Below are 26,437 nucleotides of genomic sequence, written 5' to 3' on the forward strand. Positions count from 1 at the left end.
ATAAGAAATTAAATCAAATAAGTAAATTAAAAATAGCACCAGGATAAACAGCTTTTTCAGTAAAGATGTTTTCATTGAAATTGACTATTTCAAATTCTTCGTTAGGTGCTGCAAATGCGTCAAAAGGTGCGGCTGTAAACAATATTAAATTTCATGTAAATTATTAAAAATTCCAATAAGAAAAATAAGTATATTTTAAATATGATCTTTTGAGAGACCAGCAGCCGTAATTTGGTCCGAATCATCAATTTGCTGATCCATAGTTGGAACAGATAAAATTTCGATTTTTTCTTCGGGCAATTTACGCTTTTCCTGACGAATTTGACTCTTAATTTCCTCTGCCTTCTCCTGAGGAGTATATTTATCCGCTGTAGAATAAGCATATTCTTCTGTTTGAAGTTTTTTTACTGCTTTTAAAGCCTCTTGGTAGTTTTCTGGGAAGAAATTAACGTTTATTTAATATTAAGTTAATTTTTATGGCTTTAATATATTTTTTATTATTATAACTTTATTTTTTGATATAATTGAAATATTTTTTCATTAATTATTTACTATTATGAAATTAATCTAAAAAATATTTACCAGCGTGTCCTCGTAAACGAATTTGATATTTAGGCCATTCATCTGGTGCTTCTGCTTTCGACTGAATTAATTGCCTCAAAAATTTTCGAGTTTTTGTATTGTAAGGCGGAGGCATAAATTTAACGTAAAGCTCCATTTCATCTTTATCAAAAGAGATCCAACTTTTTGGAGTAAATTCAATTTCCTTGATTTTTTTGTCATCGTTATCAGTATTAACGAATTCGAATATATGATATTCCATCAACTTTTTCTTTTCATCTTTTGATATTGACATAATTATTTAATTGTATATCTAAAAAGATTAAAACAAAAAGATAAATTTATTAATAGTGAAAATAAAAATATGTTTTTTAGAATTCTAAATTTTTATTAAAGAAAGAGTTATCTTAAAAATATTTCAAATAAAAATGCTTGACAAGTAATATTATGTTGCATACATATCATTAGAATTTACAGAAAAGAGGCTAAATGAACTTACCTTATCTAATTATTAGTTAAAAATTGCAAATGAAAACTTAAAACTTTTTAACAAATCGATAAAACTGACACACTTTTTATTTATTTTACCGGAAACATGAACTTTCAATATTAACCAAATAGAAATGACTATTAAACATTTGACAACTGTTCACTATGAACTTGTTATTTATAACTGTAAAAAAATATCAATAACAGACACAACCTGAAATAAAATTTTCCAATTTAAATTCATTTTCAAGAATTTCTTTTGCAATAAATAGTGATCTATGTATTTCTTTAATCAGAAATCACAAATCGGTCCAAGGAAAAAGTAATGACAAGATCAATTTGTCATAATATTTTTTAATTAAAAATTTCAATTTAATTATTTTAAAACAAACCTAAAATGAGCAAAAGAAAATTAGAAACCATCAGGGAACAGACGCGAATGAGAACTAAAAAGTATCGAGAAATGAAAAAAATCAAAGAGGAAATAACAAAAACTATGAAAGATTATAGACCCAGGACGAGCACGGAAGGTATTTATTTTATATAATTAATTATATTATTAAGGGGACTTTCTGGTTTAGAATTGACAAAAAAGGAAGGAAGGAAAACTATTTTTGGACATTGTAGCACATTGCGTAGAGAAAATTTAAAAAATATGTTTGAGTGTATTTAGTTCAATTTCATACTTCAAAAAGATACCTTTTTTTTGGTACGTTAGTTTCCGGGCAACCTGTAATACATAAATTCAAGTTCCAAACGGGAATCTCTTCATAAGGATTTATTCTGGGGCCTAAACCTCAAAAACGATTTTTTTAAAGGTTTTTTTATTTTTTATGTACATTTTTCTCAAAAACTCGCAAAAACGCCGTGTTTTTGGGTCAATTTACCTCCATATAAAAACACAGGGGGTAGAAATATGAGTTTTTAGAGGTTTAGGCCCCAGTTTTTTAAATAAAGAATCGAAAAATTTTTGGGATTTCAAAATCGGTTCTGTAGATTTCGAGAAAAGCTCTGTACCAGTTTGAAAAATGAGTTTTCGAGAAAAACGCGTTCAAAGTTTTCATAACATAGCTCATTGAGTCATGAATATCAAACAACTTTTTATTACAACAGAACTTCGTATCCCGCTGTTTTTAGGGTCGCTGATTACGAATTTGATGTCCGTTTTGGAAAATTCAAAATGGCGGATCCAATATGGCGGACGAAAAAATAAAAAATCAACCGAATTTGCTTAAAACTTGTTACTCGGGGGTTTTTGGGGTCGCTGATTACGAATTTGATGTCAGTTTTTGAAAATACAAAATGGCGGATCTAATATGGCGGACAAAAAAAATAAAAATTGAACCGAATTTGCTTAAAACTTGTTACTCGGGGGTTTTTGTGGTCGCTGATTATGAATTTGATGTCAGTTTTTAAAAATTCAAAATGGCGGATCCAATATGGCGGACTACAAAATAAAAAATTAACTTTTTTAATTAATTAAAACGTTCCTAGAACGTTAATGTTTTGTGCCTATATTCATAACTAGCAATCTCAAAAGGCCACAAGTAATCATTTTCAACTAAATTTAATTAATTTCTTAATCTTTGTCCGCCATATTAGATCCGCCATTTTGTATTTTCAAAAACTGACATCAAATTCGTAATCAGCTACCCCAAAAACCCCCGAGTAACAAGTTTTAAGCAAATCCGATTGAATTTTTATTTTTTCGTCCGCCATATTGGATCCGCCATTTTGTATTTTCAAAAACTGACATCAAATTCGTAATCAGCGACCCCAAAAACCCTCGAGTAACATGTTTCAAGCTAATATCAATAAAAGAGGAACACCAAATATGTAAATAAGATAACTGTAGATTGTTGTTGAAATACATACCGTCATAAATATTGTTATAACTTTTGTTTTTGTACATATTTTTTAAAAAACGTTTTGGGACAGTAATTCTATGATACTATGGAACATTTTTAAGCAAAAAAAAAAATCGATTTTTTTGAAATTCTAAACCAGAAAGTCCCCTTAATATTATATAGTTATATTATTAATGATTATGTTAAATGCTAGTTGCTTTAAATTAATTTTGTAAATTTTCATAAAGATAAAATAAAATTCAAGTCATTTTATTAATTACTCATTTAACATTTAAACAAATGGTACTAAAAAGAATAAATAAAAAAGAACAATATATATATATATATATATATATATATATATATATATATATATATATATATATATATATATATATATATATATATATGTACAAAGCATGATTTGGGGACCCATGTTTTTTCGTGTATATATAGGTTCCTGATGCCCTAAATAGCAAAAGCATTAAAAAATAATTGATATACACTCAAAATTAATAAGTTTAAATCGACAATAAAGTATGCAAAGCATATTTTGAGGACACAAAAATTGTGTATATCGCAATGTTCTCAAATCATGCGTTGTACATGTACGTCTTTTATATGTACAATGCATGTTTTGAGAACCAAATTATATACGCAACGCATGATTTAAGTACCAAAATATAAAACCACCGCATGATTTGAGTACAATTTTAAGAAACCATCTGTCCTCAAAGTATGCGTTACATTAAAAGACATAAATTTGTAAATAGATAATGTCCTCAAATCATGCGTTGCACTTAGACGTCTTTCATATGTACAACGCATGATTTAAGTACAATTTTAAGAATCAATATGTCCTTAAAGTATGCGTTGCACTTAGACGTCTTTCATATGTACAACGCATGATTTAAGTACAATTTTAAGAATCAATATGTCCTTAAAGTATGCGTTACATTTGCGAATATAAAAATTTGAGAATAGATAATGTCCTCAAATCAAACGTTGCACTTATACGTCTTTCATATATACAACGCATGTTTTGAGTATAAGTTATATAAACATTTAACAAGTAAATTTTAATTTTATTTACCAACGCATATTTAGAGCACCATTTTATCAATCAATATGTCCATAAAGTATGTGTTACATTTGAGGACATAAAAATCTGTTAATCGATAATGTCCTCAAATCATACGTTCTATTTGTACATCTTTCATATGTATAACGTATGTTTTGATTATAAGTTATATAAACATTTCATAAGTAAATTTCAACTTTATATACCAAACGCATATTTTGAGTACCATTTTATCAATCAATATGTCCATAAAGTATGTGTTACACTTGCGGACATAAAAATCTGTTAATCGATAATGCCCTCAAAACATACGTTGCTTTGTACATCTTTCATATGTACAATGTATGTTTTGATTATAAGTTATAAACATTTTATAAGTAAATTTCAATTTTATATACCAAACTCATATTTTGAGCACAATTTTATCAAACAATATGTCCTTAAAACGTTTTTAGAACGAACATGGTTTTTTGCCAACTGGGTGCACAATTTTAAGAAAGTTGTTTTAACATAATTCCAAAATCGTTTGCTGAGATAGGTAGGCTCCAGATAGTTGTAAACACTCCTTTTTTATTTTTAGCTATAACGTTTTAAGTATAAAACTTATACAGGTTTTTACTATTTTTAAAACTGTTTTTTGGGGAAAAACTAAAAAATAGGGGTCAATTTTTTTCGATGGATTACTTGTATGCACAGTTTTAGAGAAATTGACTTCTAACGCTTTTATAAAGTTAGTTGTAAATATCCATGACAGGAAAAAATAATTTGCCCGAAAATCGAAGAAATTCTAAACGAATTTCATGTTAATTTTACATGAGAAAGTGATAGTAAATCTTGGTTTTAGTGCAATAGATATTTTCCAATACATAACGTCTTCAAGGCAATAGTTAAAACACAACTAAAACGTGTTCGCGTGCCGTGCAATGCAGCTCAGAAAATATTTCACCTATTTTCATGAAACTAACAAGAAATCTTCTTTAACTTACTGGCTTTTACATGACGAGCTACTTTTTTAAAAAAAATTTTAACAATTTTTTTGGTAGATTGTTTAAAAGAAATGTTTTTTTTAAATAGACCCGAATTTAAAAAAAAATTAATTTTCTCTTCGTCATGCAAAGCGTATTTGTGTAGTTTAAAGGTAAAAATTTCATTTCTTAATTTTGGTGGAGATTTGAGACCTGCAGACTGCATGGCGAAAAAACCAAAGATCTAACTTTAAACGCCTGTAACGCCGCCATTTTTCACTATTTTTATTTAAAAAATTTTTTACATAGCTTATATTAAACACTTTAAAGTATGTTTTATTTCAATTCAATAAACTTTACTACTCTTTTGTAAAAAAGATCTTCAAAATGTGCATTTATAAGGGTTTCCCTCTCTAGGGTTAATAAAGTAAATAGGGAGAAAGAAGATTTTTCCTTGGAGATTGATCTTGGCTTTACTGCACTTGACCAGTGACAATTAGTCACATCTGTATTCTGATAAAATCAAAAAAAACATTAATGGTACCCAAAGTATGCATTTACTTGTTGAATAAGCAAATTGTTTATAGACTGCTGCAACTTCCAGTAACAAAAATTCTAATAATCTTCTGACCATATTTATTTCACCAGGTTTAATTCATTAATCATTAGACAGTTACTAAAATACTAAAAGAAGCAAAAGAAAAATTGATGGTACCAAAAGTATGCATTTACTTATTGAATAATGCAAATTGTTTGTAGACTGCTACCATTTTCCATAAAGCAAATTTTCTGAACAACTTATATTCTTACTCATTACATCCTGTTAATTACATTAACAACCGATGGTAACAAAAATTCTGATAGAATAAAAATAAAAATATATGGTACTTAAAGTATGCATTTAATGGTTGACTTATATAAATTGTTTATGTTCGGCTACTACTTTCAGTAACAAAAGTTCTAATAATCTTCTGACCACATTCATTTTACCTGTTTAATTCCCTAATTAAGCGCGAGTTACTAAAATTCAGATAGAAGCAAAAGTGCCATTGATGGTACTCAAAGTATGCATTTAATGGTTGACTTATGTAAATTGTTTATATTCGTCTACTACTTTCAGTTACAAAAATTCTAATAATCTTCTGACTATAATCATTTTACCCTGACTAATGCCCTAATCAATCAAAAGTTACTAAAATTTAGTTAAAATCAAAAGAAACATTGATGGTACTTAAAGTATGCATTTAAGGGTTGACTTATATAAATTGTTAGATTCGGCCACTACTTTTAGTAACAAAAGTTCTAATAATCATCTGACCATATTCATTTTACCTGTTAAGTTCCGTAATTAATAGTTGTTAATTACATTAACAATCGCTTGATACTAAAATTCAGATAAAAGCAAAAGAAACATTGATGGTACTCAAAGTTTGCATTTAATGGTTGACTTATATAAATTGTTAGATTCGGCTACTACTTTCAGTAACAAAAGTTCTAATAATCTTCAGACCATATTCATTTTACTTTGTATATTTCATTAATTAATTGATAGTTCGTAAAACTCTGATAGAAGCAAATGAGACAATGGTGGTACCCAAAGTATGTATTTATTTGTTGAATAAGCAAATTGTTTATAGACTGCTACAATTTTCAGTAATAAAAATTCTATTAATCTTCTGGCTATATTTATTGTACCCTGTTTAATTTCCTTATCAATCGCTAGTTAATAAAATTCTGATAGAAGCAAAAAACCATTGATGGTACCCAAAATATGCATTTACTTGTTGAATAAGCAAATTGTTTATAGACTGCTACCACTTTCCATGAAACAAATTTTCTTAATACGTTGAGTTCATTTCACCCTCTTTAAAATCCTAATCAATAGCCAGTTACTGAAATTCTGACAGATGCAAAAGAAACATTGATTGTTGTTTACGATTTCATGGCATTTCATTTACTTTTATTTTAAATTTTATTTCGCGGTTTTTTTTAAATCAAGGATGATTCCTTAGTTTGTTCACAGAGGGACAACTTGTGTGCGTCGTATGCAGAGGTATCTGAGCATAATATATATTCTGATTGTCTTTCGTACGCATCATTTACAACCACTCTGTAAAAATCGCTTTACCTGTTTTATCTCAAATAAATTAATAAATTCAGTGTTAATTTTACTTTAACTATCTTATTTTCCTTTTTTCACAAGTCTTTTATGTTAAACCGCTTAAATTCATAACATTGTCCTTCGAGCCGGATTCCCAAAAAGGAAGAAAGAAAGTGAAATCAGTGCTTTGTGTTAAGTGACGCTTAAGGGATTTTTCCTTTATATATTGCATTTTTTATTTTCTCAAGTGACTTGAATAGTCAAAAAGTACTTTTTTTTAAGACTTTATTGTGTTTTTTCCGCAATATTTTGGTGCTATTTTACCTTTTTTCTCAGTATCGAAAACCTTTTTTCATGAAACATTTTTCACTATATTTTACGTAGCGTGGTCGGCCATTTTTTCTGTAACAAACATGGCCACGACTAGTTATGAACGAGTGTTAAGTGACCAAGAAACTCTATTTAACTCTATCAAAAAGATTGTTAATTGTGTTTTAAATTACGAAAATCCACCTCGACAACTGTTGTTAGGACGCCTAACAAATTTACAAGATTTCTGGCTGAGGTGTCGACAAAATCATGCCGATTTACTTGCAAATCCTCCTGATCAAGCCGAAGGAGGAGAGCCAACAAGTGCAATTTTTAATTCTGATGAGTTTAATCAGATTGAGGACTTGTATGAGGAGGCCATAGACCACATACTTAGCAGTCTTCCAGAGCCACCGCCCATGCTGGTACAAGACCGTCCTCAACCACCAGATCCAGATGCAACGCCACGAAGAGCATCATCATCTGTAAAACTTCCTCGCATTACTATACCCACTTTCTCAGGTTCGTATTGTGAGTGGCTCACCTTTAGAGATCTGTTTAAATCTCTTGTAATTGACTACGATCGCTTGTCGGATGCAGAGCGTCTTCATTATCTCAAATCATCTCTTAAAGGTGAGGCATTAATAGTTGCTCAAAATCAACCAGGGACAGATGGCAATTTTCAGAATATTTGGGAAAATCTCGAAACTCGTTATAGTAATTCTAAAGTTTTAATATATGAATATTTAAAAAAGATTGTTGAATTGCCACCTGTCACATCAGATTGGTTGAATAATTTAAAAACTATGCATAACGTTGTTATTACTGCGACATTTGCTTTAAAAAGTCTAAAACGTCCTATCGATGAGGGGAATGATTTGTTAGTTTTTATGTTAATAAACAAGTTAGATAAAATTTCTCGTGATCAGTGGGAATTGTCAATTAGTGAAGAGACAGATCCTCCCTCTCTCGATTAATTTGTTAAATTTCTTGATTCTTGAATTAGCGCTTTAGAAGCTACCGTAGATATTAAAAAGCGTCCTGAAAGTAAAAATTCAAATCATTCGCAGTCGGTACTCAAGAAGGTACACACGCATCAAAACTCAACAAAGTTTGTATGTCCAATGTGTAACGGAGAACATAACCTCTATGCTTGTTCTGTATTTAAAGAAAAAACAATTGATGAACGTTTTGAATATTTAAAGGCTAATTCACGATGCTTCAACTGTTTAGGTAAGCATAATCGCAATTTCTGTCAGAGCCGAAAATTTTGTAATATTTGTAAAAAGCCTCATCATTCTTTATTGCATCGCGATAATAAAAATTTGTCACAAAGTCGCGAATTAAAAACTGATCATAGCGTTTCAGAATCAAATCAAGTGTCTGATGATGTGGCGATTTCATCGCATTTGAACTCGTCTAAAAAATACCGCACTGCTGTTCTGTTGGCAACCGCTCGAGTGATGGCCGCCGCGTTCCTGTCCGCGCTCTTCTTGACCAAGGGTCAGAAGCTACGTTTTTGTCCGAATCAATTGCTCAATTATTACGTCTTCCACGCAAAAATACGAATGTTACAGTGTCCGGTTTGGGAGGAAGTTGTACGAATAAAATCCTTCATTCCGTTCCTATCACTATTAAAACGACTAAACCTTGTTCAACCACGCTCCAAACTCAAGCATTCGTACTTCCAAAAATCACTGCATATGTTCCAGCGGAATTTACCCTTTTAGAAATTCCTGAAAATCTTCGAAGTCTCGAACTTGCCGATCCAAATCCATGGAAAAGTGACCGGATCGATTTGCTGATTGGAGCCGATCTGTACGCTCAGGTGCTCAAACCTGAGATTTGTCCTGGACCACGTGGAGATCTCGTTGCTCAGTCAACTATATTTGGTTGGATCTTATCAGGACCACTACAAGGATCTCCTCTTCAAAGTTATCACATTAATGTCCACTTTTCCATGGAAACCCGAGTTGAAGAAAGCCTGCGTCAATTTTGGGAATTAGAAGGGATACCAGCAGTGAACTTAATGACAAAAAAAGAAATTGAATGTGAGCATCATTTTAAGGAGACACATTCGAGAGACTTAAATGGAAAATATGTAGTTCAATTACCTTTTGATGATTCCCCCTCGAAATTAGGTGACTCTTATAACATAGCTCTCAATTCGTTGTGTAGAATAGAAAAAAGATTTACTCGTGATCCTCTGCTTGCTGAAAATTATCGTGATTTTCTAGGAAAGTATCAAGAGATGGGACTGATACATCTCGTGTCTTTATTCCGCACCACCCTGTCGTTCGCGAAAGTAGCCAAACAACGAAAGTTAGAGTCGTATTTAATGCTTCGAGTCCAACGTCCAACAAAATCTCGATTAATGACATTTTACACATCGGTCCAAAATTACAAACAGATATTTTCTCCATCATTTTACGATGGCGTCAATTTGAATTCGTGTTGTGTGCTGATATTGCTAATATGTTTCGCCAGATTCTCATCGATCTTGCCCATCGAAATTATCAATGTATTTTGTGGTGAGAAGCTCCTGAGGGTCCGATCCAGGTGTTTGAATTAAATACTGTTACCTACGGAATGGCGTCTTCGCCATATCTTGCCATTCGCGTAATGAGACAGTTGGCACATGACGAAAAGGACAATTTTCCTTTCGCTGTTTCCGTGCTTTTGGAGCAAACCTACGTTGATGACGTTTTTCTTGGAGGATCGGATAAAACCTCCACACTCAAGGTGGGAGATCAAGTCATTAATATGACAAATGCTGGGGGATTCCCATTACGGAAATGGTTTAGTAATTCTCCTGATTTACTAGACGGATTGGATTCTGCTGATCATGGTTTAGCAATTGAGATCCCTATTGACGATTCTTCAGGTTTCAAAGTCCTCGGAATTTTTTGGAAACTGTCAGATGATGCATTTCACTTCAAAACTTGTGAAATTTCTGAAGAACCTGCAACAAAAAGATCAATACTCTCGGCTACGGCCAAAATATTCGACCCAATGGGTTGGATTTCGCCTGTGACAATTATTGCAAAAATTCTTTTGCAAAAACTCTGGCTTCGAAAGCTAGACTGGGACGATTCTCTTTCCTTGGACTTGCTTAAAGATTGGGATCAATTTCGATCTTCATTGTCGGCCTTGTCAAATCTTTCAGCATCCCACGACTCGAATTATGTGCCGCAAGCCTTTTGTCTAAATTAATTCATTTTGTTATTGATTCTCTCGGTTTAATGAATTCTCAAGTTTTTTGCTGGACAGACTCTACAATTGTTCCCAGTTGGCTTCAGAAGCAACCAACTTCCTGGACTACTTTCGTTGCAAATCGTGTGTCACGTATTTTAACGGAGTTGCCTGCAGCTACGTGGAATCATGTTTCCTTCCAAGCAAAATCCCGCGGATTGTGCCTCACGTGGCCTCTCAGCGGAGAATTTGTCAACCTTTTCCCTTTGGTAAGAGGGTCCCACTTGGCTGCGAGATTCACCGGAGACATGGCCTCGACGAAATTGTGGTCTGGAAACTACCGAAGAGTCTCGTATAGTTTCTCATCTGATCAACAATAACCTCGAACCTGATTGGCAATCACAACTGATGTCTCACTATTCATCTTGGGCACATTTATTGCGTGTGACTGCTCACATTTTACGAGCTATTCAAGCCTTTAAACGCCAAATTTTGTTTTCGAATCAAGTGACGGCTACCGAAATCAACAATGCCGCTTTATTTTGGGTTAAATACATTCAAGAAAATTCTTTTGCTCACGAAATTCAGTGTCTTAAGGAAGGAAAACCAATTCCTTCAAGTTCTCGCATACAAAAGTTCTCACCCTTTCTCGATGACAATGGTATCCTTAGATTGGGCGGACGACTACGCCAGTCCAAGTTATTGACTTACCAAAACCCACCAGCTATTCTACCTAATCATCCGATTTCCTTTTTAATTTTGACACAATTGCACAAAAATTTATTACACGGAGGAGTTCAGTTGACTCTTTATATGGCTCGCACTCAATATTGGATTATTGGTGCGCGAAATCTCATTAAAGGAATTATCAGGAAATGTGTCACTTGCGTGAGAGACAAGGCGCGTGTTGAAAACCAACTTATGGGAGATTTACCTAGTGCTAGAATATCTCCTTCTCGTCCTTTCTCTCATACCGGAATTGATTACGCGGGTCCATTTTTGGTCCGCTCTAGTTCGGGTCGCGGAGCCAAGTCACATAAAGCTTGGATCGCTGTTTTTGTTTGTTTTTCTGTTAAAGCCATACATTTGGAGCTTGTTGACGATTATACGTCAGCTGCTTTTCTCGCAGCTTTGAGACGCTTTACCTCACGTCGGGGTTTGTCAACAGATATTTATAGTGACAATGGCACAAATTTTCGCGGTGCTCATCGCGAATTGTCACATACATTTAAGCTCATTATGAAAGATCCGACGATTGCTTCTCACATGGCCTCAGACGGAATCACGTGTCACTTCATGCCTCCGTCTGCGCCGCATTTTGGAGGTCTGTGGGAAGCTGGCGTAAAAAATGTAAAATTTCATTTGCGTAGATTATTGTCAAACGCTACTCCGACTTCCGAAGAATTAACGACTTTACTTTGTCAAATCGAATGCTGCTTAAATTCTCGATCTTGAACCTGATTCTTTTCTCCCTTTCATCGTCGCGTTAAAGTGAGACACATTCTTTTTTTTCTATTTATCCACGTTCTGTTTTCTGAGTGTTTATCATGAAAGCACGTTCAGAGGATAATTTGAAATTTAGGAACGATCTTTTTTATCGACACATGGAAAGTTTAAGTATACGTTCTATAGGAGAATAGGAAAACACTTTTTCTTTTAAAGTATTATTTTATCATTATTATTTCACAGAATTTCTATTTCATCGTTTTTTCACATTATAAAATTATTACTTAACCAAATATTCATTTAACAGAATTTCCATTTCATCGATTTTTTATGTGTCAGAATTTTCATCTTTTTGAATGTTCATTAAACAGAATATTCATTTAAATGAATTTTTATTAGGTAGAATTTTAATAGGAAGAATTTACTTTTAGCGTATGTTTTATTTCTTATAATTATAATTTAGCAGAATTTTAATTTAATCAATTTTTAGCATTGCAGAACTTTTATTTAGTCGAAATTTTATTTAAAGAATTTCTATTTGATCGAATTTGCATTTGTCCGAATTTTTATTAACTCGAATTTCTATTAAACAGAATATTTATTTAGACGAATGTTTGTAAGACAGAATTTCCATTTCACCGAATTTTTATTTGTTTGAATTCTTATTTGAACGTATTGTCATTTGAAAAAATTCTTAAAGGTTTTATGAAGTTTCTGAAAAGTTCCATGAAGTTTTTAGGAAGTTTCATGAAAACTCTGAAAAGTTCTATGAACAGAAAGTTCCATGAAGTTTCTAGAAATTTCCGTGAATATTTTAGAAGTTTTCATGAAGTTACTATAAAGTTCCATGCACATTGTAGAAGGTTTTATGAAATTTCTAAAAGGCTTCATAAAACGTTCTAGAAAGTTTCATAAAGACTCTACAAGGTTTCATGAATGAAAAGTTCCATGAATTGTCTAGAAAGTTCTGTAAAGATTCTAGAAGGTTTCATTAAGTTTCTATGAAGTTCCATGAAGGCATTAAAAAGTTTCATTAAATTTTTTTTTAATTCCACGACGTTTCTAGAAAATTCCACAAAAATTCTAGAAGGCTTCATGAAGTTTCTACGAAGTTTCATTAAGTTTCTAGAAAGTTTTATGAAAACTCTAAAAAGTTTCATTAAGTTTCTTGAAAATTCTAGAATGTTTCTAGAAAGTTCAGTTAAGTTTTAAGAAAGTTTCATAAAGACTCTATATGGTTTCATGAATAAACCCTAAAAAGTTTTATGAGGTTTCTAGAAGGTTCCATAAAGTATATAGATAATTCCATGAAGATAGTACAAGGTATTGTGAATATAATGTTCCACAAAGTTTCTCAAAAATTTCAAGAAATTTCTAGAAAATTCTACGGAATTTCTATAAGTTTTTATAAATTTACTAGAACGTTCTATGAAGATTCTAAAATTTTTCATTAAGTTTCTAGACAGTTTCATTAAGTTTCTAGATGGTTCTATGTCCTTTCTAGAAAATGAACTTTGACTAATTTTCAATCATAACACATTTTGACATTTGCAATATGAATATTCTTTACTTATTTCTGGTCAAGCACGAAATACCAACTTAAAAGGCGCGCGCTTGCGCGCGAAGTCTACGTCTAGTTGATCAACTAAACGAAGATCCAGAGAGTTGCGAAGCATTAACTCCTGGACATTTTTTAATCGGATCTGCGTTAAAAACTGTACCTGCGATGTCTGTTCTGGATCTACCTGAGAACCACTTGTCGCGTTGGCAGTTTTATCAACGTGTCTTAGAACAGTTTTGGCGCTCATGGTCCAGAGATTATTTACAGTCACTGCAACAGCGAACAAAGTGGTTGTCTAAGCGAGTTAATTTGAAAATTAACGATGTTGTTTTACTACGAAATCCTAATCTCCCTCCCGCTAAATGGGAATTAGGACGTGTCAATAAATGTATTCCCGGTCAAGACGGTCACGTTAGAGTAGTTCAAGTAAAGACGAGTGCGTCTGAATTTACTCGTCCAATCACACAATTAATTCGATTACCGTGCAACTATTCATAATATTCGTAACCTAATACGTATCCTTGTAATTTCGACAATTAGTTTTAAGTTCGTACCTTTTGTTCTATTGTGACCATTGCAATCTTAAAAATAAGCTCGCAAGGTGGGCGGTATGTTTACGATTTCATCGCATTTAATTTACTTTTATTTTAAATTTTATTTCGCGGTTTTTTTTAAATCAAGGATGATTCCTTAGTTTGCCCGCAGAGGGACCACTTGTGTGCGTCGTATGCAGTGGTATCTGCACATAATATATATTCTGATTGTCTTTCGTACGCATCATGTAGAGCCGCTCTGTAAAAATCGCTTTACCTGTTTTATCTCAAATAAGTTAATAAATTCAGTGTTAATTTTACTTTAACTATCTTATTCTCCTTTTTCACAAGTCTTTTATGTTAAACCGCTTAAATTCATAACAATGGTACCCAAAGTATGCATTTACTTCTTGAATAAGCAAATTGTTTATAGACTGCTACCACTTTCCATGAAACAAATTTTCTTAATACGTTAAATTCATTTCACCCTGTTTAAAACCCTAATCAATAGCCAGTTACTGAAATTCTGACTGAAGCAAAAGAAAAATTGATGGTACTTAAAGTATGCATTTACTTGTTGAATAAGCAAATTGTTTATAGACTGCTACCACTTTCAGTTACAGAAATCCTAATAATTTTCTTATCATATTCATTTCACTTTGTTTAATATTCTAATCAATAGCCAGTTACTGAAATTCTGACAGAAGGAAAAGAAACAGTGATGGTACCCAAAGTATGCATTTAATTGTTGACATATATAAATTGTTTATATTCGGCTACTACTTCTAGTAACAAAAATTCTAATAATCTTCTGACCAAAATTATTTTACCCTGTTAAATTCCCTAATCAATAGCCAGTTACTGAAATTCTGACAGAAGGAAAAGAAACATTGATGGTACACAAAGTATGCATTTACTTCTTGAATAAACAAATTGTTTATAGACTGCTACCACTTTCCATGAGACAAATTTTCTTAATACGTTATATTCCTTCTCATTATTACTTACTGTTAATTAATTTAATAATCGCTAGTTACCAAAATTCTGATAGAAGGAAATGATACATGATGGTACTCAAAGTATGCATTTAATTGTTGATATATGTAAATTGTTTATATACGGTTACTACTTTCAGTTATAGAAATTCTAATAATTTTCTTATCATATTCATTTCACCCTGTTTAATATTCTAATCAATAGCCAATTAGTGAAATTCTGACAGAAGGAAAAAAAACATTGATGGTACCCAAAGTATGCATGTACGTTTTGAATAAGCAAATTGTTTATAGACTGCTACCACTTTCCATAATACAAATTCTCTTAATACGTTAAATTCATTTCACCCTCTTTAAAACCCTAATCAATAGCCAGTTACTGAAATTCTGACAAAAGCAAAATAAAAATTGATGGTACTTAAAGTATGCATTTACTTGTTGAATAAGCAAATTGTTTATAGACTGCTACCACTTTCTATGAGAAAATTTTTCTAAATACGTTATAATCCTCCTCATTATTACTTACTGTTAATTAATTCAATAATCGCTAGTTACCAAAATTCTGATAGAAGGAAATGAAACATTATGGTACTCAAAGTATGCATTTAATGGTTGACTTATAAAAATTGTTTATTTTCGGTTACTACTTGCAGTAACAATAATTTTAATAATTTTTTTACCATACTCATTTCACACTGTTTAATACCCTAATCAATCGCTGGATACTGAAATTCTGACAGAAGCAAAAGAAACATTGATGGTACCTAAAGTATGCATTTAATTGTTAATTTATATAAATTGTTTATATTCAGCTACTACTTTTAGTAACAAAAATTCTAATATTCTTCTGACCATAATCATTTTCCCCCGTTAAATTCCCTAATCAATCGCTAGTTAATAAAATTCTGACAGAAGCAAAAAAAAACATTGATGGTACTCAAAGTATGCACTTAATTGTTGACATATGTAAATTGTTTATATACGGCTACTACTTCTAGTAACAAAAATTCTAATAATCTTCTGACCAAAATCATTTTACCTTGTTAAATTCCCTAATCAATAGCCAGTTACTGAAATTCTGTCAGAAGGAAAAGAAACATTGATAGTACTCAAAGTATGCACTTAATTGTTGACATATGTAAATTGTTTATATACGGTTACTACATTCAGTTACAGATATTCTAATAATTTTCTTATCATATTCATTTCACCCTGTTTAAACCCCTAATCAATAGCCAGTTACTGAAATTCTGACAGAAGCAAAATAAAAATTGATGGTACTTAAAGTATGCATTTACTTGTTGAATAAGCAAATTGTTTATAGACTGCTACCACTTTCTATGAGAAAATTTTTCTTAATACGTTATAATCCTCCTCATTATTACTTACTGTTAATTAATTCAATAATCGCTAGTTACCAAAATTCTGATAGAAGGAAATGAAACATTATGGTACTCAAAGTATGCATTTAATGGTTGACTTATAAAAATTGTTTATTTTCGGTTACTACTTGCAGTAACAATAATTTTAATAATTTTTTTACCATACTCATTTCACACTGTTTAATACCCAAATCAATCGCTAGTTAATAAAATTCTGATAGAAGCAAAAGAACCATTGATGGTACCCAAAGTATGCATTTACTTGTTGAAGAAGGAAATTGTTTATAGACTGCTACCACTTTCCATGAGAAAAATTTTCTTAATTCGTTATAATCCTTCTCATTATTACTTACTGTTAATTAATTTAATAATCACTAGTTACCAAAATTCTGATAGAAGGAAAAGATACATGATGGTTCCCAAAGTATGCATGTACGTTTTGAATAAGCAAATTGTTTATAGACTGCTACCACTTTCCATAATACAAATTTTCTTAATACGTTAAATTCATTTCACCCTCTTTAAAACCCTAATCAATAGCCAGTTACTGAAATTCTGGCAGAAGCAAAAGAAACATTGATGGTACCTAAGTATGCATTTAATTGTTGACTTATATAAATTGTTTATATTCAGCTACTACTTTTAGTAACAAAAATTCTAATATTCTTCTGAACATAATCATTTTAACCTATTAAATTCCCTAATCAATCGCTATTTAATAAAATTCTGATAGAAGCAAAAGAAACATTGATGGTACTGAAAGTATGCATTTAATTGTTGACATATGTAAATTGTTTATATACGGTTACTACTTTCAGTAACAAAAATTCTAATAATTTTCTTACCATACTCATTTCACCCAGTTTAATACCCAGATATATCGCTAGTTACTGAAATTCTGACAGTATCAAAAGAAACATTGATGGTACCTAAAGTATGCATTTAATTGATGACATATAAATTGTTTATATTCAGCTACTACTTTTAGTAACAAAAATTCTAATAATCTTCTGACCATAATCATTTTACCCTGTTATATTCCCTAATCAATCCCTAGTTTCTAAAACTCTGATAGAAGCAAAAGAAACATTGATGGTAACCAAATTATGCATTTACTTCTTGAATTAGCAAATTGTTTATAGACGGCTACCACTTTCCATAAGACAAAATTTTCTTAATACGTTATATTCCTTTTTATTTTTACATGCTGTTGATTAATTGAATATTCGCTAGATACCAAAATTCTGATAAAAGGAAATAACACATTATGGTAATCAAAGTATGCATTTAATGGTTGACTTATAAAAATTGTTTATCTTCGGTTACTACTTTCAGTAACAAAAATTCTAATAATTTTCTTATCATATTCATTTCACCCTGTTTAATACCTAAATCAATCGCTAGTTAATAACATTCTGATACAAGCAAAAGAAACATTGATGGTACCCAAAGTATGCATTTAATTGTTAATTTATATAAATTGTTTATATTCAGCTACAACTTTTAGTAACAAAAATTCTAATATTCTTCTGACCATAATCATTTTACCCTGTTAAATTCCCTAATCAATCGCTAGTTAATAAAATTCTGATAGAAGCAAAAGAAACATTGATGTTCCCCAAAGTATGCATTTAATTGTTCACATATGTAAATTGTTTATATACGGCTACTACTTCTAGTAACGAAAATTCTAATAATCTTCTGACCAAAATCATTTTATCTTGTAAAATTCCCTAATCAATAGCCAGTTACTGAAATTCTGTCAGAAGGAAAAGAAACATTAATGGTACCCAAAGTATGCATTTACTTGTTAAATAAGCAAATTGTTTATAGAATGCTACCACTTTCCATGAGAAAATTTTTTTAATACGTTATAATCCTTCTCATTATTACTTACTGTTAATTAATTTAATAATCGCTAGTTACCACAATTCTGATAGAAGGAAATGATACATGATGGTACTCAAAGTATGAATTTAATGGTTGACTTATAAAAATTGTTTATATTCGGTTACTACTTTCAGTAACAGAAATTCTAATAATTTTCCTATCATATTCATTTCACCCTGTTTAATACCCTAATCAATCGCTGGATACTGAAATTCTGACAGAAGCAAAAGAAACATTGATGGTAGGTACCTAAAGTATGCATTTAATTGTTAATTTATATAAATTGTTTATATTCAGCTACTACTTTTAGTAACAAAAATTCTAATATTCTTCTGACCATAATCATTTTCCCCCGTTAAATTCCCTAATCAATCGCTAGTTAATAAAATTCTGACAGAAGCAAAAGAAACATTGATGGTACTCAAAGTATGCACTTAATTGTTGACATATGTAAATTGTTTATATACGGCTACTACTTCTAGTAACAAATATTCTAATAATCTTCTGACCAAAATCATTTTCCCCTGTTAAATTGCCTAATCAATCGCTAGTTAATAAAAATCTGATAGAAGCAAAAGAAACATTGATTGTACCCAAAGTATGCATTTAATTGTTGTCTTATATAAATTGTTTATATTCAGCTACTACTTTTAGTAACAAAAATTCTAATAATCTTCTGACAATAATCATTTTCCCCCGTTAAATTCCCTAATCAATCGCTAGTTAATAAAATTCTGACAGAAGCAAAAAAAAACATTGATGGTACTCAAAGTATGCATTTAATGGTTGACTTATAAAAATTGTTTATTTTCGGTTACTACTTGCAGTAACAATAATTTTAATAATTTTTTTACCATACTCATTTCACACTGTTTAATACCCAAATCAATCGCTAGTTAATAAAATTCTGATAGAAGCAAAAGAACCATTGATGGTACCCAAAGTATGCATTTACTTGTTGAAGAAGGAAATTGTTTATAGACTGCTACCACTTTCCATGAGAAAAATTTTCTTAATACGTTATAATCCTTCTCATTATTACTTACTGTTAATTAATTTAATAATCACTAGTTACCAAAATTCTGATAGAAGGAAAAGATACATGATGGTTCCCAAAGTATGCATGTACGTTTTGAATAAGCAAATTGTTTATAGACTGCTACCACTTTCCATAATACAAATTTTCTTAATACGTTAAATTCATTTCACCCTCTTTAAAACCCTAATCAATAGCCAGTTACTGAAATTCTGGCAGAAGCAAAAGAAACATTGATGGTACCTAAGTATGCATTTAATTGTTGACTTATATAAATTGTTTATATTCAGCTACTACTTTTAGTAACAAAAATTCTAATATTCTTCTGAACATAATCATTTTAACCTATTAAATTCCCTAATCAATCGCTATTTAATAAAATTCTGATAGAAGCAAAAGAAACATTGATGGTACTGAAAGTATGCATTTAATTGTTGACATATGTAAATTGTTTATATACGGTTACTACTTTCAGTTACAGAAATTCTAATAATTTACTTATCATATTCATTTCACCCTGTTTAATATTCTAATCAATAGCCAGTTAGTGAAATTCTGACAGAAGAAAAACAAACATTGATGGTACCCAAAGTATGCATTTAATGGTTGACTTATAAAATTTGTTTATTTTTTGTTAATACTTTCAGTAACAAAAATTCTAATAATTTTCTTACCATACTCATTTCACCCAGTTTAATACCCAGATATATCGCTAGTTACTGAAATTCTGACAGTATCAAAAGAAACATTGATGGTACCTAAAGTATGCATTTAATTGATGACATATAAATTGTTTATATTCAGCTACTACTTTTAGTAACAAAAATTCTAATAATCTTCTGACCATAATCATTTTACCCTGTTATATTCCCTAATCAATCCCTAGTTTCTAAAACTCTGATAGAAGCAAAAGAAACATTGATGGTAACCAAATTATGCATTTACTTCTTGAATTAGCAAATTGTTTATAGACGGCTACCACTTTCCATAAGACAAAATTTTCTTAATACGTTATATTCCTTTTTATTTTTACATACTGTTGATTAATTGAATATTCGCTAGATACCAAAATTCTGATAGAAGGAAATAACACATTATGGTAATCAAAGTATGCATTTAATGGTTGACTTATAAAAATTGTTTATCTTCGGTTACTACTTTCAGTAACAAAAATTCTAATAATTTTCTTATCATATTCATTTCACCCTGTTTAATACCTAAATCAATCGCTAGTTAATAACATTCTGATAGAAGCAAAAGAAACATTGATGGTACCCAAAGTATGCATTTAATTGTTAATTTATATAAATTGTTTATATTCAGCTACAACTTTTAGTAACAAAAATTCTAATATTCTTCTGACCATAATCATTTTACCCTGTTAAATTCCCTAATCAATCGCTAGTTAATAAAATTCTGATAGAAGCAAAAGAAACATTGATGTTCCCCAAAGTATGCATTTAATTGTTGTCTTATATAAATTGTTTATATTAAGCTACTACTTTTAGTAACAAAAATTCTAATAATCTTCTGACAATAATCATTTTACCCTGTTAAATTCCCTAATCAATCGCTAGTTAATAAAATTCTGATAGAAGCAAAAGAAACATTGATGGTACTCAGAGTATGCACTTAATTGTTGACATATGTAAATTGTTTATAGACTGTTACCAGTTTCCATGAAACAAATTTTCTTAGTACGTTAAATTTATTTCACCCTGTTTAAAACCCTAATCAATTGCCAGTTACTGAAATTCTGACAGAAGCAAAAGAAACATTGATGGTACTCAAAATATGCACTTAATTGTTCACATATGTAAATTGTTTATATACGGCTACTACTTCTAGTAACGAAAATTCTAATAATCTTCTGACCAAAATCATTTTATCTTGTAAAATTCCCTAATCAATAGCCAGTTACTGAAATTCTGTCAGAAGGAAAAGAAACATTAATGGTACCCAAAGTATGCATTTACTTGTTAAATAAGCAAATTGTTTATAGAATGCTACCACTTTCCATGAGAAAATTTTTTTAATACGTTATATTCCTTCTCATTATTACTTACTGTTAATTAATTTAATAATCGCTAGTTACCACAATTCTGATAGAAGGAAATGATACATGATGGTACTCAAAGTATGAATTTAATGGTTGACTTATAAAAATTGTTTATATTCGGTTACTACTTTCAGTAACAGAAATTCTAATAATTTTCCTATCATATTCATTTCACCCTGTTTAATACCCTAATCAATCGCTGGATACTGAAATTCTGACAGAAGCAAAAGAAACATTGATGGTAGGTACCTAAAGTATGCATTTAATTGTTAATTTATATAAATTGTTTATATTCAGCTACTACTTTTAGTAACAAAAATTCTAATATTCTTCTGACCATAATCATTTTCCCCCGTTAAATTCCCTAATCAATCGCTAGTTAATAAAATTCTGACAGAAGCAAAAGAAACATTGATGGTACTCAAAGTATGCACTTAATTGTTGACATATGTAAATTGTTTATATACGGCTACTACTTCTAGTAACAAATATTCTAATAATCTTCTGACCAAAATCATTTTCCCCTGTTAAATTGCCTAATCAATCGCTAGTTAATAAAATTCTGATAGAAGCAAAAGAAACATTGATTGTACCCAAAGTATGCATTTAATTGTTGTCTTATATAAATTGTTTATATTCAGCTACTACTTTTAGTAACAAAAATTCTAATAATCTTCTGACAATAATCATTTTACCCTGTTAAAATCCCTAATCAATCGCTAGTTACTAAAATTCTGATAGAAGCAAAAGAAACTTTGATGGTACCCAAAGTATGCATTTACTTCTTAAATATGCAAACTGTTAATAGACTGTTACCACTTTCCATGAAACAAATTTTCTTAATACGTTAAATTCATTTTACCCTGTTTAAAACCCTAATCAATTGCCAGTTACTGAAATTCTGACAGAAGCAAAAGAAACATTGATGGTACTCAAAGTATGCACTTAATTGTTGACATATGTAAATTGTTTATATACGGTTACTACATTCAGTTACAGATATTCTAATAATTTTCTTATCATATTCATTTCACCCTATTTAATATTCTAAACAATAGCCAGTTACTGAAATTCTGACAGAAGGAAAAGAAACATTGATGGTACCCAAAGTATGCATTTACTTGTTAAATAAGCAAATTGTTTATAAAATGCTACCACTTTCCATGAGAAAATTTTTTTAATACGTTATAATCCTTCTCATTATTACTTACTGTTAATTAATTTAATAATCGCTAGTTACCACAATTCTGATAGAAGGAAATGATACATGATGGTACTCAAAGTATGAATTTAATGGTTGACTTATAAAAATTGTTTATATTCGGTTACTACTTTCAGTAACAAAAATTCTAATAATTTTCTTATCATATTCATTTCACCCTGTTTAAAACCCTAATCAATAGCCAGTTACTGAAATTCTGACAGAAGCAAAATAAAAATTGATGGTACCCAAAGTATGCATGTACGTTTTGAATAAGCAAATTGTTTATAGACTGCTACCACTTTCCATAATACAAATTTTCTTAATACGTTAAATTCATTTCACCCTCTTTAAAACCCTAATCAATAGCCAGTTACTGAAATTCTGGCAGAAGCAAAAGAAACATTGATGGTACCTAAGTATGCATTTAATTGTTGACTTATATAAATTGTTTATATTCAGCTACTACTTTTAGTAACAAAAATTCTAATATTCTTCTGAACATAATCATTTTAACCTATTAAATTCCCTAATCAATCGCTATTTAATAAAATTCTGATAGAAGCAAAAGAAACATTGATGGTACTGAAAGTATGCATTTAATTGTTGACATATGTAAATTGTTTATATACGGTTACTACTTTCAGTTACAGAAATTCTAATAATTTACTTATCATATTCATTTCACCCTGTTTAATATTCTAATCAATAGCCAGTTAGTGAAATTCTGACAGAAGAAAAACAAACATTGATGGTACCCAAAGTATGCATTTACATGTTAAATAAGCAAATTGTTTATAGAATGCCACCACTTTCCATGAGAAAAATTTTTTTAATACGTTATAATCCTTCTCATTATTACTTACTGTTAATTAATTTAATAATCGCTAGTTACGACAATTCTGATAGAAGAAATGAAACATTATGGGTCTCAAAGTATGCATCTACTTGTTAAATAACCGAATTGTTTATAGACTGCTACCACTTTCCATGAAACAAATTTTCTTAATACGTTATAATCCTTCTCTTTATTAGTTACTGTTAATTAATTTAATAATCGCTAGTTACCACAATTCTGATAGAAGGAAATGAAACATTATGGTACGCAAAGTATGCATTTAATGGTTGACTTATAAAAATTGTTTATATTCGGTTACTACTTTCAGTAACAGAAATTCTAATAACTTTCCTATCATATTCATTTCACCCTGTTTAATACCCTAATCAATCGCTAGTTACTGAAATTCTGACAGAAGCAAAACAAACATTGATGGTACCCAAAGTATGCATTTAATTGTTGTCTTATATAAATTGTTTATATTGAGCTACTACTTTTAGTAACAAAAATTCTAAAAATCTTCTGACAATAATCATTTTACATTGTTAAAATCCCTAATCAATCGCTAGTTACTAAAATTCTGATAGAAGCAAAAGAAACATTGATGGTACACAGAGTAAGCATTTACTTCTTAAATATGCAAACTGTTAATAGACTGTTACCACTTTCTATGATACAAATTTTCTTAATACGTTAAATTCATTTCACCCTGTTTAAAACCCTAATCAATTGCCAGTTACTGAAATTCTGATAGAAGCAAAAGAAACATTGATGGTACTCAAAGTATGCACTTAATTGTTGACATATGTAAATTGTTTATCTACGGCTACTACTTTTAGTAACAAAAAATCTAATAATCTTCTGACCAAAATCATTTTACCTTGTTAAATTCCCTAATCAATAGCCAGTTACTGAAATTCTGACAGAAGGAAAAGAAACATTGATGGTACCCAAAGTATGCATTTACTTGTTAAAAAAGCAAATTGTTTATAGAATGCTACCACTTTCCATGAGAAAATTTTCTTAATACGTTATAATCCTTCTCTTTATTAGTTACTGTTAATTAATTTAATAATCGCTAGTTACCACAATTCTGATAGAAGGAAATGAAACATTATGGTACTCAAAGTATGAATTTAATGGTTGATTTATAAAAATTGTTTATATTCGGTTACTTCTTTCAGTAACAGAAATTCTAATAATTTTCCTATCATAATCATTTTCCCCTGTTAAATTCCCTAATCAGACCCTAGTTAATAAAATTCTGATAGAAGCAAATGAAACATTGATGGTACCCAAAGTATGCATTTAATTGTTGTCTTATATAAATTGTTTATATTGAGCTACTACTTTTAGTAACAAAAATTCTAATAATCTTCTGACAATAATCATTTTACCCTGTTAAATTCCCTAATCAATCGCTAGTTACTAAAATTCTGATAGAAGCAAAAGAAACATTGATGGTACCCAAAGTATGCATTTACTTCTTAAATATGCAAATTGTTAATAGACTGTTACCACTTTCCATGAAACAAATTTTCTTAATACGTTAAATTCATTTCACCCTGTTTAAAACCCTAATCAATTGCCAGTTAATAAAATTCTGATAGAAGCAAAAGAAACATTGATGGTACCCAAAGTATGCATTTACATGTTAAATAAGCAAATTGTTTATAGAATGCCACCACTTTCCATGAGAAAAATTTTTTTAATACGTTATAATCCTTCTCATTATTACTTACTGTTAATTAATTTAATAATCGCTAGTTACGACAATTCTGATAGAAGAAATGAAACATTATGGGTCTCAAAGTATGCATCTACTTGTTAAATAACCGAATTGTTTATAGACTGCTACCACTTTCCATGAAACAAATTTTCTTAATACGTTATAATCCTTCTCTTTATTAGTTACTGTTAATTAATTTAATAATCGCTAGTTACCACAATTCTGATAGAAGGAAATGAAACATTATGGTACGCAAAGTATGCATTTAATGGTTGACTTATAAAAATTGTTTATATTCGGTTACTACTTTCAGTAACAGAAATTCTAATAATTTTCCTATCATATTCATTTCACCCTGTTTAATACCCTAATCAATCGCTAGTTACTAAAATTCTGATAGAAGCAAAAGAAACATTGATGGTACCCAAAGTATGCATTTACTTCTTAAATATGCAAATTGTTAATAGACTGTTACCACTTTCCATCAAACAAATTTTCTTAATACGTTAAATTCAATTCACCCTGTTTAAAACCCTAATCAATTGCCAGTTAATAAAATTCTGATAGAAGCAAAAGAAACATTGATGGTACCCAAAGTATGCATTTAATTGTTGTCTTATATAAATTGTTTATATTCAGCTACTACTTTTAGTAACAAAAATTCTAATAATCTTCTGACAATAATCATTTTACCTTGTTAAAATCCCTAATCAATTGCTAGTTACTAAAATTCTGATAGAAGCAAAAGAAACATTGATGGTACACAGAGTAAGCATTTACTTCTTAAATATGCAAACTGTTAATAGACTGTTACCACTTTCCATGAAACAAATTTTCTTAATACGTTAAATTCATTTCACCCTGTTTAAAACCCTAATCAATTGCCAGTTACTGAAATTCTGATAGAAGCAAAAGAAACATTGATGGTACTCAAAGTATGCACTTAATTGTTGACATATGTAAATTGTTTATATACGGTTACTACTTTCAGTTACAGATATTCTAGAAATTTTCTTATCATATTCATTTCACCCTATTTAATATTCTAAACAATAGCCAGTTACTAAAATTCTGACAGAAGGAAAAGAAACATTGATGGTACCCAAAGTATGCATTTACTTCTTGATTAAGCAAATTGTTTATAGACTGCTACCACTTTCCATGAAACAAATTTGATTAATACGTTATAATCCTTCTCTTTATTACTTACTGCTAATTAATT

General features: G+C 30.2%; 1 protein-coding gene across 6 annotated transcripts in view; it reads left to right on the plus strand.

The window, feature by feature from the left end:
• LOC127279132 (uncharacterized) overlaps positions 1-26,437 on the plus strand; it is a 326,137-nt gene that overhangs the window by 243,359 nt on the left and 56,341 nt on the right. Inside the window, exon 10 of one of the 6 annotated variants that reach the window (XM_051301298.1) lies at positions 1,347-1,491. The exons of the other annotated variants lie outside the window; for them this stretch is intronic. Coding sequence (XP_051157255.1) covers positions 1,347-1,398 — 52 coding nt within the window. The 3' untranslated portion in view covers positions 1,399-1,491. Of the gene's footprint in view, positions 1-1,346; positions 1,492-26,437 lie in introns of those variants that run through there. 6 annotated transcript variants of the gene reach the window in all.

Source organism: Leptopilina boulardi, unplaced genomic scaffold (assembly GCF_019393585.1).
Source record: "Leptopilina boulardi isolate dan_hultmark-lab unplaced genomic scaffold, ZJU_Lbou_2.1 LbouV2_214, whole genome shotgun sequence".
NCBI lineage: Eukaryota > Metazoa > Arthropoda > Insecta > Hymenoptera > Figitidae > Leptopilina > Leptopilina boulardi.